Here is a 12,125-nt window from a genome sequence, read left to right as displayed (position 1 = left end):
AACCAAACTGTGCTGAAAGGATGACACTGTTCATACTGTTATGATACAGTTTCAAAATACAGAGGAAATGAACACATACGGAGAAGAAAGGCATAGAGAACACATAAGGAAGGCATACATATGTTTTTAAGAGACAGAAACCAGAGGTAAGAAAAATACAATCACGATTTACATCAGAATTTAATATGTACATGAACAAAACCGCACATTAAAAAATAAATTTGACGTTAAAGAAACTGTAAGCCACACTAAGAGATGGGTCACTACTGAGATGCTTAAGACACCCAAAACACTGATTCACAGTACACTGTAAAGTTGTTGTTCTGGGTCATAAGTGACTTAGCTCTTGCTGGAAGCTGTCTGCATATCATGACGTGTTATTTGCTGTCACAACACACTACCACTATTTTTACCGCTACGCTACTTTCACTACACAAACAGCAGCTATTGTGACAGGCCCGTGAATAAGACCACGCTCTCTAGGGGAATCATGGGAATTTCAATCATTGAAATAATTTCATAGCATCTTTTCTTATAAATTATTTTAGCTGTAGTCAAGGAAATACACTGCTGTACACTACTAGTCACACCGTGAAAGGCATTAATAGCTATTCCATCTGGATTTCACAATCATCAAGACTTAAGTTTAGACTTACAGTAAATTAAGCCTACTGCTCTTATGCTATGAGGAAATTAAATTGGGTCTGCCCTTATGTATACGAAGATATACTTTTCTAAAAGTTTGTGTTGTGTGATGACTGTGGTACAGATACAGCAGATCAATGCAAATACCTTTATTTTAAATATTAGTTGATTTAAAGTGTGATTTATGTTAAACTAGGGACAACGTTTTTGAGTCACACAGTAAAAAAAAAAACAGCACGCATTTTTTTTTGAAATTTTGGAATTCATTTATTTTTTTATTTTTTTGTATAGCCATGCAGTTTGGAATGGCTGATTGCAAAAGACTCAGCTTTCTGACAACCACCCTTGTACTTCAGTCATGTCTGGTGTTCACAGCCACAATGATTAACACCTTCCAGCCCTCAGTAAGACAGATGAATGCAGCGGTCCTAAGAAGGCCCGGCTCATGTCACAGTGGAAGTCAACAGTCTATTAAGTTTAATGCAATTTTGTAGATATCGTTTGTATTGGTTTCACACTGGTGGGAGATATTGAGTCTGAGTCTCAGGAGGCAGTATGCACTTTGTGCCAGTGCTTTCAGCAGTCTGGGTTACTTGGGCGCTGAAAGTGTGGGAATTGTGGGAAGTGTGGGAGGGGCTGAAGGGGTCTTCTGAGGAGGTGCGTCTCCAGGCCCAACCAGCTGAACCGTGTTCTCCTTCTTAGACAGCCAGAAGGCAGGGTAAAGGGGCTCTTGAAACTTGGCCTTGTACTTGTGGATAAGAGTCATAGTGTCCGCGACTCCGTAGAAACCCAGAACGCCCCTGGAGTAGTCGACGTAGACCCCGATCCGTGTGAACTTCTCCACCTTGAGCGGCGTCTCCACGTCACTGTGCCAGGCTGAGAACTGCTTGGCGTTCCACTGCAGGCACCAGGAGAAGTCGTTGCCCGTGATACAGCTGTTGTTCTCCTGGCCTTTACGGTCGATGCTCTTGTAGGTGACCCCCACGTGGGTGCCCTCTCCGCTGATGTCAGCCTCAAAATAGTGCCTACCCAGGTAGAAGCTCTCGGACGCCAGCACTTGACGCCAGTGCTCGAATCGCTCGGGGACGTCCATGTAGGGGTGCTGCCAGGGTGTGGTGTTGGTCACCTTCCTGTTGTCTTCTGTGAGACGTAGGAACCTGTGTGCTGTGTCTGGGTCGAAGGTCATGGGGGAAGTATCTGGTGAAGGGATATGACAGGGTTATGAAGGTGGGATCTACTTTATTATTTTCATCAGCTAAGTTAATGATAGTAGTTATGGATATTTACATCCATCCATTTTCTAACTGCTTCTTCCAATGTTCTCAGGGGAGCTGGAGCCTATCCTGGCAAGCAACAGGCTACAAAGGCAGGATACACCCTGGACAGGATGCCAGTCCGTTGCAGGGAACACACAGACACAGATACGCACATATTTACACCAGGGCCAGTTTTCATAGAAGCTAATTAACCTAGCAGTATGATTTGGGATTATGGAAGAACACTGGAGGACCCATAGGAAACACAGAAGATCACGGGACAACATATTGTACAAAGTCCACAAAGACAGCTGATAGTCAGATAGTCAGCAGTGCTAACCTCTGAGCCACTGTGCCATCCATTATGGATATTTACAGATAACAGAAACTGTTCACATTTTAATAAGATTTCTTTTCATGTTGACAGCTAACACATTATTCCAGGAACAGCAAAAGGCTTAAAATAATAAATAAAAAGGCTAGTGTATTTCACAGTGAATTCATTCATTAATGATCATCTCCTACCTTGATACGTAGACTTGTTGAGGAAAATGTTCCAAGCACTGCTAGAGCTACTATAGCAATGAGTTGATAAAGGTAATTGAAAGAGACTTAATGGGACTTAATAAATAATTGATTCTGTTAGGATTTGAATATGTGCCTACTCACATTTAAGGAAGTCACTCCGAGTCTGTGGCTCTGGCATTGAAATATGATGCTTAAGTGGGATTATTGCATGAACTGTGGTTTTTATGCTGCATTTATCTGAAAGATAGCAAGAAAAATGGAAAGTTAGTGTCAGGTTTCAGCATACAGTTGTTGAATAGACAGCTGCAAAAATTAGGGTTTTTTTATTGTCATTTTTGAAACAGGTCTTCTAGGTAGGTTTGCTGAGCTGTAATTTGCAAGCTTTAATAATTTTTTTCTGTAAATATTGTGCTGTGTTTTGTTTTCAGCACATAATAGTAACCACATTATTTTTGTTGATTAAAAAACAAAAGGCAAATATCTCACTTTCTCATATGCCTTATACTAATGTGATTCATAGGGAGTCTCTGCATTGAGTAATGTAATTACTCAGTGAGCCTTTTTGTTTGTGGAACTGATTACAGGTGTGTTTCTGAACTCTGCACATTATTATGACACACAGTCTCATACAAGTTAGATTCCCCAAGATTTCATCTGTCAGCCATTAACAAGGTCAACACAGCGCATTTCCGAATCAACATTGAAACACAAAATAGACTAATACCAGACATACACTGGTTCATATAAAATTCACACAGAGGGTTTTAGACTGTGGGAATGTGGAATAAGATAGCCATCCATATAAAATATCTTGCCTTCATTCTAATCTTGATCAATATAAGATCAATAATAAATCAATATTAATAAGAACAGCAATCATGAATATATTTGTTTTTCCCAAGTAAGATAAAAAGCCTTGGAATAAGTAAGAGGCAATGTAAAGCACCTGCAGTACTATACATAAAGACCTGAGTGCATTTGGCCTGGGTGTAATAATGTTGCAGGGGCACAGAGAAAGAGTTCTGCTTTACATAGGAATTATGACCAGAATCTGAACATTTACAGGAATTTTGATGGTAATGGTGATCTTCCAAGATCAGGGCCAGCACTGTGGATGTTCCCATCAGGGCATGAAGGACACATGCAGTGTCTTGTGCCTCCCTGCAGGGGGTGCCCTGACTCACCATTCTTGCAGACCTCCTTGAGATTGTCCCTGTAAGTGGACAGGAGCTGGCCACAGATCTCCTTTGTGGACTCAATCACAACTCTACTAAAGCTGGGTAGACGGTCCATGAGGCCAATGTAAACGCCAGGTAGGGTAACATCGGGTGCCCCCTGTTTCCATTCACAGTAATCCTGGAACACAGAAGGTAGCAATTACGGATTTGCAGACTTTATACAGTGTATTGGAGGTCATGTATAGTCATAGTCATCCTTTGAATACTCCCATTCAGAAATCTCATCTTTGTGGTCAGAACTTTGTGCACAGAGATGGATTAAATCTGAATCAGAAACATTAGTAACCTTGAGGTATAAAACAATGTTCTTAGTTCTGTGAATATTGTGCTTACTATAACGAAATGACCAAGCACAGTGATCAGCATCTTAACAGATACCATTCTGAGACAGAGGAGGAATAAATTGCTTTTCCAATTGTGTTCATCATATGGCTGTTAACTATAACCTACAGATTATACAAAATGGAAGGTAAACAGATCTCCTTAGAACTCTAGCCTTTGTTTCCTCCTGTAAGTGCATTCAAAGTGTGGATTAAAATTGATAATTGAAACAGGTTCAAAGAATAAATGCAAGAAAGGAAAGACTTGACACGAAAGACAGTATACTAGTACAGCCAGGTCTAGAATTAGTTGTTTTTTTTTTTAATTCTGATATAAGAATAGTATACAAAAAGACCAGAAACATTTTCACTCTCTGTGTAGAAAACACTTGTCTGGGCAAAATGTTCTGTTCTTCAGGATTAGTCAGACTGGTCTTGAAAGCTTCATGTTCAAACATGTCAAGTTCTTGAGTTTATTTTGAGCTGCAATAGAAATACAAACAAGCCTGGGATACTGTGTGAACAGGGAAAAACTATTCCCTACTCTGGTACGTTACCTGGAGGAAATCAATATCATTCTTTTTCTTGGACAGCTTCTCCACTTGCACCTGTGTTTTCTTCAGTTCGGTGCACTTCTGCTCCAGGTGGGCCTTGATTCCCTCTGCCTGTTTGACAGCTGAGCTCTTCTCGTTCACCAGGAACTCCTTCACCTCCTTCTTGGCCTTCTCCACTGCCTCAACCAGGGCTGAAAACTGCTCCTCAATGGTGGCCTTGACATCTTTCACAGAATTCTGAACAAGCACAACAGAACAACCAACGTGTCAGAGGAACCCAGAACAAAACAATGCAATTTAATATCCTTGTGTCCCTAATCTCCTTACGTTAGGATCCAGATCATATGCTTTTCTCCTTCAAAATGCAATTAATGTACCATTTCAAGAGTGGTTTCTTTCTTTCATGTGAAACACTAAATTAAATTAGTATATATATTCATGCAGATTTTAATTTATTTAATTTGCACCAGATTTTATGATGGAAGTCTATTTTATTTACTTCCCTTTTTTGCCTGCTAAAAAATGCATCAAAACCAGGTGTAGTTACATAACATGATGAAAACTGTAAGTTACTATTCTGGTGACTTACATAACATTACCTTGAGATAGGTATGCATTCGTTTATTAGTTTTGATATGCACACAATAAAAGTATTATGCAATTATTAACTTGTTAAATTGGCTCCAGGCTGTGTTCTACAAAACCACACCAGTAGGGTACACAATACAGCTGTAGATACCAAGATACTATAGTTAAATGTGCAGATTTTGTTTAAAAAACATCTCTCTAAAAGCACATCTCTCTAAACCCTAATTCTTTGCAAAAGTTTCATTTTCCACAAAACTACAAAATCCACTGATACCAGACAACTTCAAGGAATCAGCTAATTCATTTTCAGACTACCTGGTTTGCAGCAGCTGTAAACACAAGGTACATCTGTTGCAAAGAAAGAGGAGGTGAAAAATAGCTTTTCTGAAATATAGTGCTGTTACAAGCGTTAGGCTCTTCTCCTTAGCTGGAGTTCTCGTGTTATTGCTGATAATATAAATACGTGAGAATGTCTTTATTGTCAGAATATAAAAATCTGAAAGGACCCGTTTTTATTCATGAGTTGTGCTTTTATACCTTAAAGGCATTTAGACAAATGCATGAACAGCCCCCTGGAATGCAAAAAACACAATCCCTTCTTTGGAATGCAATACTAGTACTTCAGTTATTTGAAGTCATCTTTAGGTGCAGTAAATACAGTGTGTACCTCGATGGATTTGGTGTTGGTCTCTAGCTTGCTAATGGCATTCTCAGCAGCTGTAAGAGTTTTAATCATTTCTGCACATTTCTTCCGCATTTCTTCCTGAAAAACACAAAAAGCAAAAACGCATTGAGAACCACTGGTGGAAAAGTGACTTGAATCTGATTAATTTGATAGCATTTGCTTTGTTGATAAAGTTTGCTTGGTTAAAGAATCAATGATGCAATTTTACCATCTGTAGGATAATGACCGAGTTTCCAAGTTAGAGTCCCCACTAACAGGTCCCCAGATTGTTCCCCATGAATGATTATCCATCTTCAAAACCCTGCATGGATTTTCTGGGTTTTAAGTGTCATAATTCAAAGGTTTCAAAAGAATCCATTCAACATACTGTAGCATTCCCAAAGAAATGCCTTGCCTGAAGACATTTGAGGTTTTCCTTCACTTCAGTATACTCAGATTTTTAAAAGGTCTTTTAAATAATGGCACATGCTGATGTATTCATGGTAACCTTCAATGTGCTGTATGATGTAGTAACATGCTGCCCAGCTTGTGATCAAACTTGTGATCAGTACTCATCTTGGCTGCCGCTGCTATTTTAAAAATCTGTTGTGACCGATGCATTGAAAGGCTGCTGCTTGAATTGTGTTGTGTAAAAAAAACTATTTTGTATAAAAGTATAGAGAAAAATCAGATTAGCAATATAATCAGTATAGCAATATTAAGTTAGTGTTAGAGGTGGCTAGACCATATATTCTTCACACAGGTTGAGACACTGCAACGAGCAGGAAGCAATCACGATATGCCTTAAGGAAACGGACTGACCTGGAAGAGCAGATTGAGACAAGATATTTTATTTATATGGAGTTTCTAGGACCCAAAACTTCTAGCACACAGGATTCTAGTCGGGGTGAGAGGAATTCATTGCGGCCATTCGGTAATAAATGACCTCAAAAGTGTGCAAAACCCCTAGACCTGGCAGTCTTGTCAAGCAGTGCCACCTGGCTCTGAGAAGTGGAGGCTAAGTACTGTACACCCAGTGAAGCTCTCTTTAAGCAGGTGTGAATGGAGGCCCTCCACCAGGACAGATGCAACTTTACATAAGTTCTTTTCAATTTAGCTGTCAGTGACACAGGTATAACCACCTTTCCTGTTTCCAACCCCTAACCTCAGCCCACCAGTGTGCAGCTTTGCAGTGAACAATGCCTTACTGTATGCTGTAGACCCATTCTGACAAGTCAGCAGCAGAAACATGAGAGTGTACTAGTCATTGTTTTTCTCTTAGATAATTGTCACTGTAGGAACCATCTCATCTTTTTATCACACAATCTGGAAATACGAGAATTACCGTTCTCTTTGATAAACTTTAAAATGAGTTGTAGTCTTGCCCTTTGGCTTTTTAAAATAATTATAATAAGCAGCGTAGAGTGGGGGTGTACACCCAAACATATCATTCTGATCAAGTCTGATGATTTTCTTACCTCTACTCCAGATGAATGAAAAGAAACAAAAAATAGAGATATTACAATTTGAAAAGCTGCATTATAAAACACAGATACGAAATTAGCACTACTGCTGAGTTATGTAACTAAAATGTACTTTTATATGTCTTGACTTTTTTCTGATGCACCCATGGTGAGACATTAAAGCACACATGGACTTTTAACTTGAAGTACTAGTGAGGTTGCAAAAGAAAAACAGAAAATGTTTTTTTTATATCAGATAACATACAAAGAAATCTGCGTTGTTTCTGCACAAGTATGTGACTGTGGTTAATAATGAGGAAATACAGAGAACTTGAATTGCAACACTTTGTTTTGTTGAAATGCGTCATTAAGGTGTGATGTGCTTGAAAGCAAGGTGGAGAAGGAATTTTGTACTAACAATCACAAGATTAAACGGTGCTAGGTTAGTGCTGTACTCTTAATGTAACAGTTACTCAAAGGATCTGTTACTTGTTTCATATTCAAATGAAGCTGCTTAAGAAAATTAGCTGTAGGCTTTTGTTACTGGATCTCACAAATAATGAGACTTGAAACCCAAGTCAGAACATGCCTGACAGAGCATTCCTGTTTTCTTTGAGGAGGGGGGGTGGGGTGGGGGTTGGAGAATGCAGGAAGTGTAGGGTCAAAAGTTACAATTTCTTATAGATTGACATGATGCAGCTTCAGGGAATGAAGTTATTTCTTCCAACGTTATCAAATCAAGAATCTTTATCTTTTTTTTTTGCTTGAGACAATTTCAGATGCTTCTGGAGAGATTTTGCAGAATAACTTGCAAAAATGGTTTTAACTTTAAAAAGTCTGGTGTTAATACAGTATTTGCAAGACAGTTTGTTTTTAGTTTTACTATGCAGTACAAAGGAAATACCATTTAAACTGTATTATTTTACGATTGGTAAATTCCAGGGAAATGACCACAGAGAGTCAGGACCTCGGTTTTCATCTTATTCATCCAACAGACAGTACCTGTTTTATAGTATAGCATCCCTGTCACTATACTGGGGCATTAAGACCCACACAGACCGCAGGGTGAGCGCTCCCTACTGGCCCCAATAACACCACTTCCAGCAGCAACCTTAGGTTTTTCCCAGGAGGGCTCCCCTCAAGGTACTGACCAAGCAAACACCTGCTGAGCTTCAGTGGGCTGCCAGCTGTGAGTTGCAGGGTGATGGCTACTGGCAAAGACCCACTATACCTTCAAATACTGTATGTCTACATAATGAATATTAAAGACTTCTGTGTTCTTGTCTTTTCAGAATCTATAGTACTTTGTGGAGCTGTCAGTAACACATTTCCCTATGTAATATGCAAATAGTGTTCTCTGTAACACGGATAACAAACGAGTTACAAATCAACACTGGTGTCTTCTTAACAAGTCTGGAGAAATGAAAGCCTGAATAAAGGACAGATGGAGTAGATTTTCCTTAGTTATCCACTGGATCCCTTGATAAAAATGTGATGCACTTATCTGAAGCTCTTCATAAATTAAACAACAACACAGAACCGAAAGCTCTGAGCATGTAAGTAGGTTGTGTGTTGATATAAAACACCAGTGACCAGTGATATAAAACACCATGCCTTTTAGGCATCAGCACCATATCACCCATATCAGCTTTTGCTGATGTAATTACCTAAGAAAGCGATTAATTATCTCAATTAAAGCAAAGGGAAATTAAAGTTAAAGGGTGAAATGAGCAAATTAAAGGTGTTTCTTTAAAGAAAAAGAAAGTATTTTCAAGTGAGCTGAATCATATGCAAGTCAAAAACACTTCAGCTTTGTTTACTTACATAGGAAAATCAGATAAGCAGAAAACACCTGGTGGACACAGGAACTTCACAGGAGTTTTACTCTGTACTTTTATTCAGAAAAAAAATAAAACACAGAGTGTCTTGTTTTTTTTACTCTCCTTTACGGCACCAGACCGGTTCCTCTGCAAACAAAGGACTGTTTATTTATATGCACTTTAAAATCCATGTATGTTCAAAGACAATGGAAATGTCAGAAAGAAAAGATTTTATACCAAAAGATGATTTTTGCTTTCCTATGACAGCAATCCTGAGAGTAGCTCATGGAAAAACACAGAATAATTAAATGTATTCAACAATTCCAACATTAATTTGAATAAAGGGGGAAAATATAGATCCTCTCCACTGACATTTCACATATGTCTGTGTGCAAGACATTTTGAAATGAAATCAGTGTGCTACCCATTGTGAGGAAATTAGCTGTTTCTATATCCCTTCCTCTTCTAAGTGACATTTGCCCACGATTCCTGTGACACTCATACTGTAGGAACATACCTCAATCTGCTTTCTTGCATCCCCTACTGGCACAGTATTGTGCCCTCGGTGCCCTTCCTCCATGCAGCCCTGGCAGAGGCAGGAGTTGTCTGCCAGGCAGAAGACGTCCAGGGACTGCCGGTGGGTCTCGCAGGTCCGGCTCTCGATGTCCCTCAGCGGCTCCACCAGCCGGTGGTTCTGGAACTTGACGTTCTCCAGGTGAGGCCGGAGGTGGCTCTCGCAGTAGGAGACCATGCAGGTGAGGCAGGACTTCACAGCCCTGGAGTGGGTCTCGATGCAGGAGTCACACACCACATCATCGGGGCCCAGGGCCGCCGGGGTCTCCTCCTCCTCCACTCTCTCCACCTCCTCCGCTTTTTCTTTTCCTTCTCCTTCTCCGGGCTCTTGCATCTCCTCCGGAGTTTTTTCACCATTGAACTCTTCCACTGTCTCTGCCTGGTGTTCCCCTGTCCCATTCATCAGACCATTCTCCCCAGGGGGAGTTCTGAACTGAGACGTGTCCTGGCACTGTGGACAGCTGGAGACATCCTTGCTCTCCGCTTTGTCCCATGTCTCACCCAGGCAACCCCTGCAGAAGCAGTGGCCACATTCAAAGGTTACAGGGTCTTCAAAACCCCCAGAACATATGGGGCAGGCAGGCCGGTCCGGAGGCTTTGCTGTTTCAGTGTCAGGCATTGCGTCCAGTTTCCTGGGTGCTTCTACACTCTCTGACAACCTGAGCGCACGCACAGTCGAGCTGGAAACCACACCTAAGGAATGCAGAGCGTCAGAGCAGCTTCCCGGTCCCACCCCTCCCCCCGCCCCCACTGTGCCAGCAGTGAGGGGAGGAGACGGCTGCAGAATGTTCTGAAAGCAAGGAGAAAAGTTACAAAGGAAGGGTAAATGTTTGTTCTGTTTTTCTAATTCTCTTTTTTTGACTTCTCTTCTTTGCATCCCATTGCACCTCGCCTCAGTTACAGCACATGCGGCTCTGCTTGAGACACGGCTCCGTTCAAAATTATCCAACTAAAAAGAACTTGTACATCTGTACATATACCAAAATACAACTCCTGAAAGTATAATATCTCATGTAAACTGTATGTGAAACAAATATGTCTCAAAGCATGGTATGTATCCTGTAAACATATATACTGTATATAGTACAAATTTATTAATAAATATCCCATGGCTTCTAGAAGATCAAGATTAAAACCATACTATTAGTAATGACATAAATGTTAAACTAATGTAAGGCCACTTCTAAAAATATTATGGTATTACTTATTAATAGTTAATTGTGTATAGTGCATGAACAAAATACTGTATGACAGCTTAAAAGATCTACATGGAACATTTTGGAGCCTTATCTTTGCAAATATTTTTTATTATTATACTTATACTTTTATTATTATACTATTATACAACTATAGTTTGGATAAGGAGTTATTTGTCATGTCCTGAAGCAAACATAACCTAAGGCTCTTTAATAAAGTTATGCTTTGTATATACTTCCTTTCTGTTTTTTGGCAAATAATATTCACAGCGTTAATGCTCTGATTTAGATAGTAGGATAGTAGCCATCAGATATACCACCTTCAAACTGATCCTGAACAGAAATCGGAGAGTGTCTTGGAATAAGTCTACTCGACTCTAATTATCTACAAGATAATGAAAGCAATTAAAAATAAAAGCGATGAAATGGGAAGAAATCACATTTTCTCAATAGCAACATTACCACCCTCTAAGCTGAACTCATCAGATCTCAGAAGCTAAACCAGATTGGGGCAGACCAATACTGGGATAGAAGACTTCAAGGGAAAACCAGGTTGCTATTGGAGAGATGTACGGTAGCTGCACCAGTAGATGGAACTCTTACCCCTGAAATAGTTTCCAAAGTAAAGAAAACATTTTCAGCTCCCCATTAAGGTGACAGGGAGCACTGTTATACTTCAGATAAAAAACTTTATCTCACTTTAAACTCATGTTGCATCTGCTTGGTCAGTGAAGATCCCATGTTATTGATGAAGATCCTATGTCAATAGTGTTAACCTTGGTGTCCCTGCTAAATTCCTATGTGGGAAGACAGTAATAATTGTGGTTTAGTTTAAACACAGGAACGCCACCCATTATATGACTGAAACTTCAAAGATGACTCAGTTCTTGTTGTATATTCATTTTGGTATTTTTTAATTGCTTTGATCCTCAAAGTGCTAAAGTATGATAAGTAGAAACAATGTGTAATAGCCACAACTAACTTTTGTCTGGTTTGCCAATAATGCTAATATTATGCACAGTACTTTTACCACCTGTCCTTTAGTACTTACACTCCAGCTGAAGAAATAGTTAATTTCACCTCTTGTGCTGGTGTACAGAAATCTTATCTACTGTCCTACTGGATCAAGAGAAACAAGACATATTCAAAGTTCATATAAGCCTTCCAGGTAAATAGGGACCATGATTAGAAGCTACTTTAGAGCAAAAATGCTGACAGTTGTTTTTCACAAATGACTACCAGTGACAGCCCCTTTACTGATCATCACCATTTTTAATTAA

At 39.7% G+C, this 12,125-nt stretch overlaps 1 protein-coding gene across 1 annotated transcript; it reads right to left on the bottom strand.

Annotated features, from left to right (window-relative positions):
- Nucleotides 1-149: 149 nt before the first annotated feature.
- trim16 (tripartite motif containing 16) lies at nucleotides 150-10,328 on the bottom strand. The gene is made up of 6 exons (XM_006635439.3): nucleotides 9,594-10,328; nucleotides 5,797-5,892; nucleotides 4,545-4,778; nucleotides 3,614-3,785; nucleotides 2,571-2,666; nucleotides 150-1,842 (listed from the first exon to the last, which is right to left on the bottom strand). Exons 1-6 carry the CDS (start codon nucleotides 10,266-10,268, stop codon nucleotides 1,235-1,237), a joined length of 1,881 nt encoding a protein of 626 aa, XP_006635502.2. The 5' UTR covers nucleotides 10,269-10,328; the 3' UTR covers nucleotides 150-1,234.
- Nucleotides 10,329-12,125: the final 1,797 nt, after the last annotated feature.

The sequence above is a fragment of the Lepisosteus oculatus genome, chromosome 9 (genome assembly GCF_040954835.1).
Source record: "Lepisosteus oculatus isolate fLepOcu1 chromosome 9, fLepOcu1.hap2, whole genome shotgun sequence".
Lineage (NCBI taxonomy): Eukaryota > Metazoa > Chordata > Actinopteri > Semionotiformes > Lepisosteidae > Lepisosteus > Lepisosteus oculatus.
Note: the sequence above shows the minus strand (reverse complement) of the source record. Positions and strands in the feature narration are given on the sequence as shown.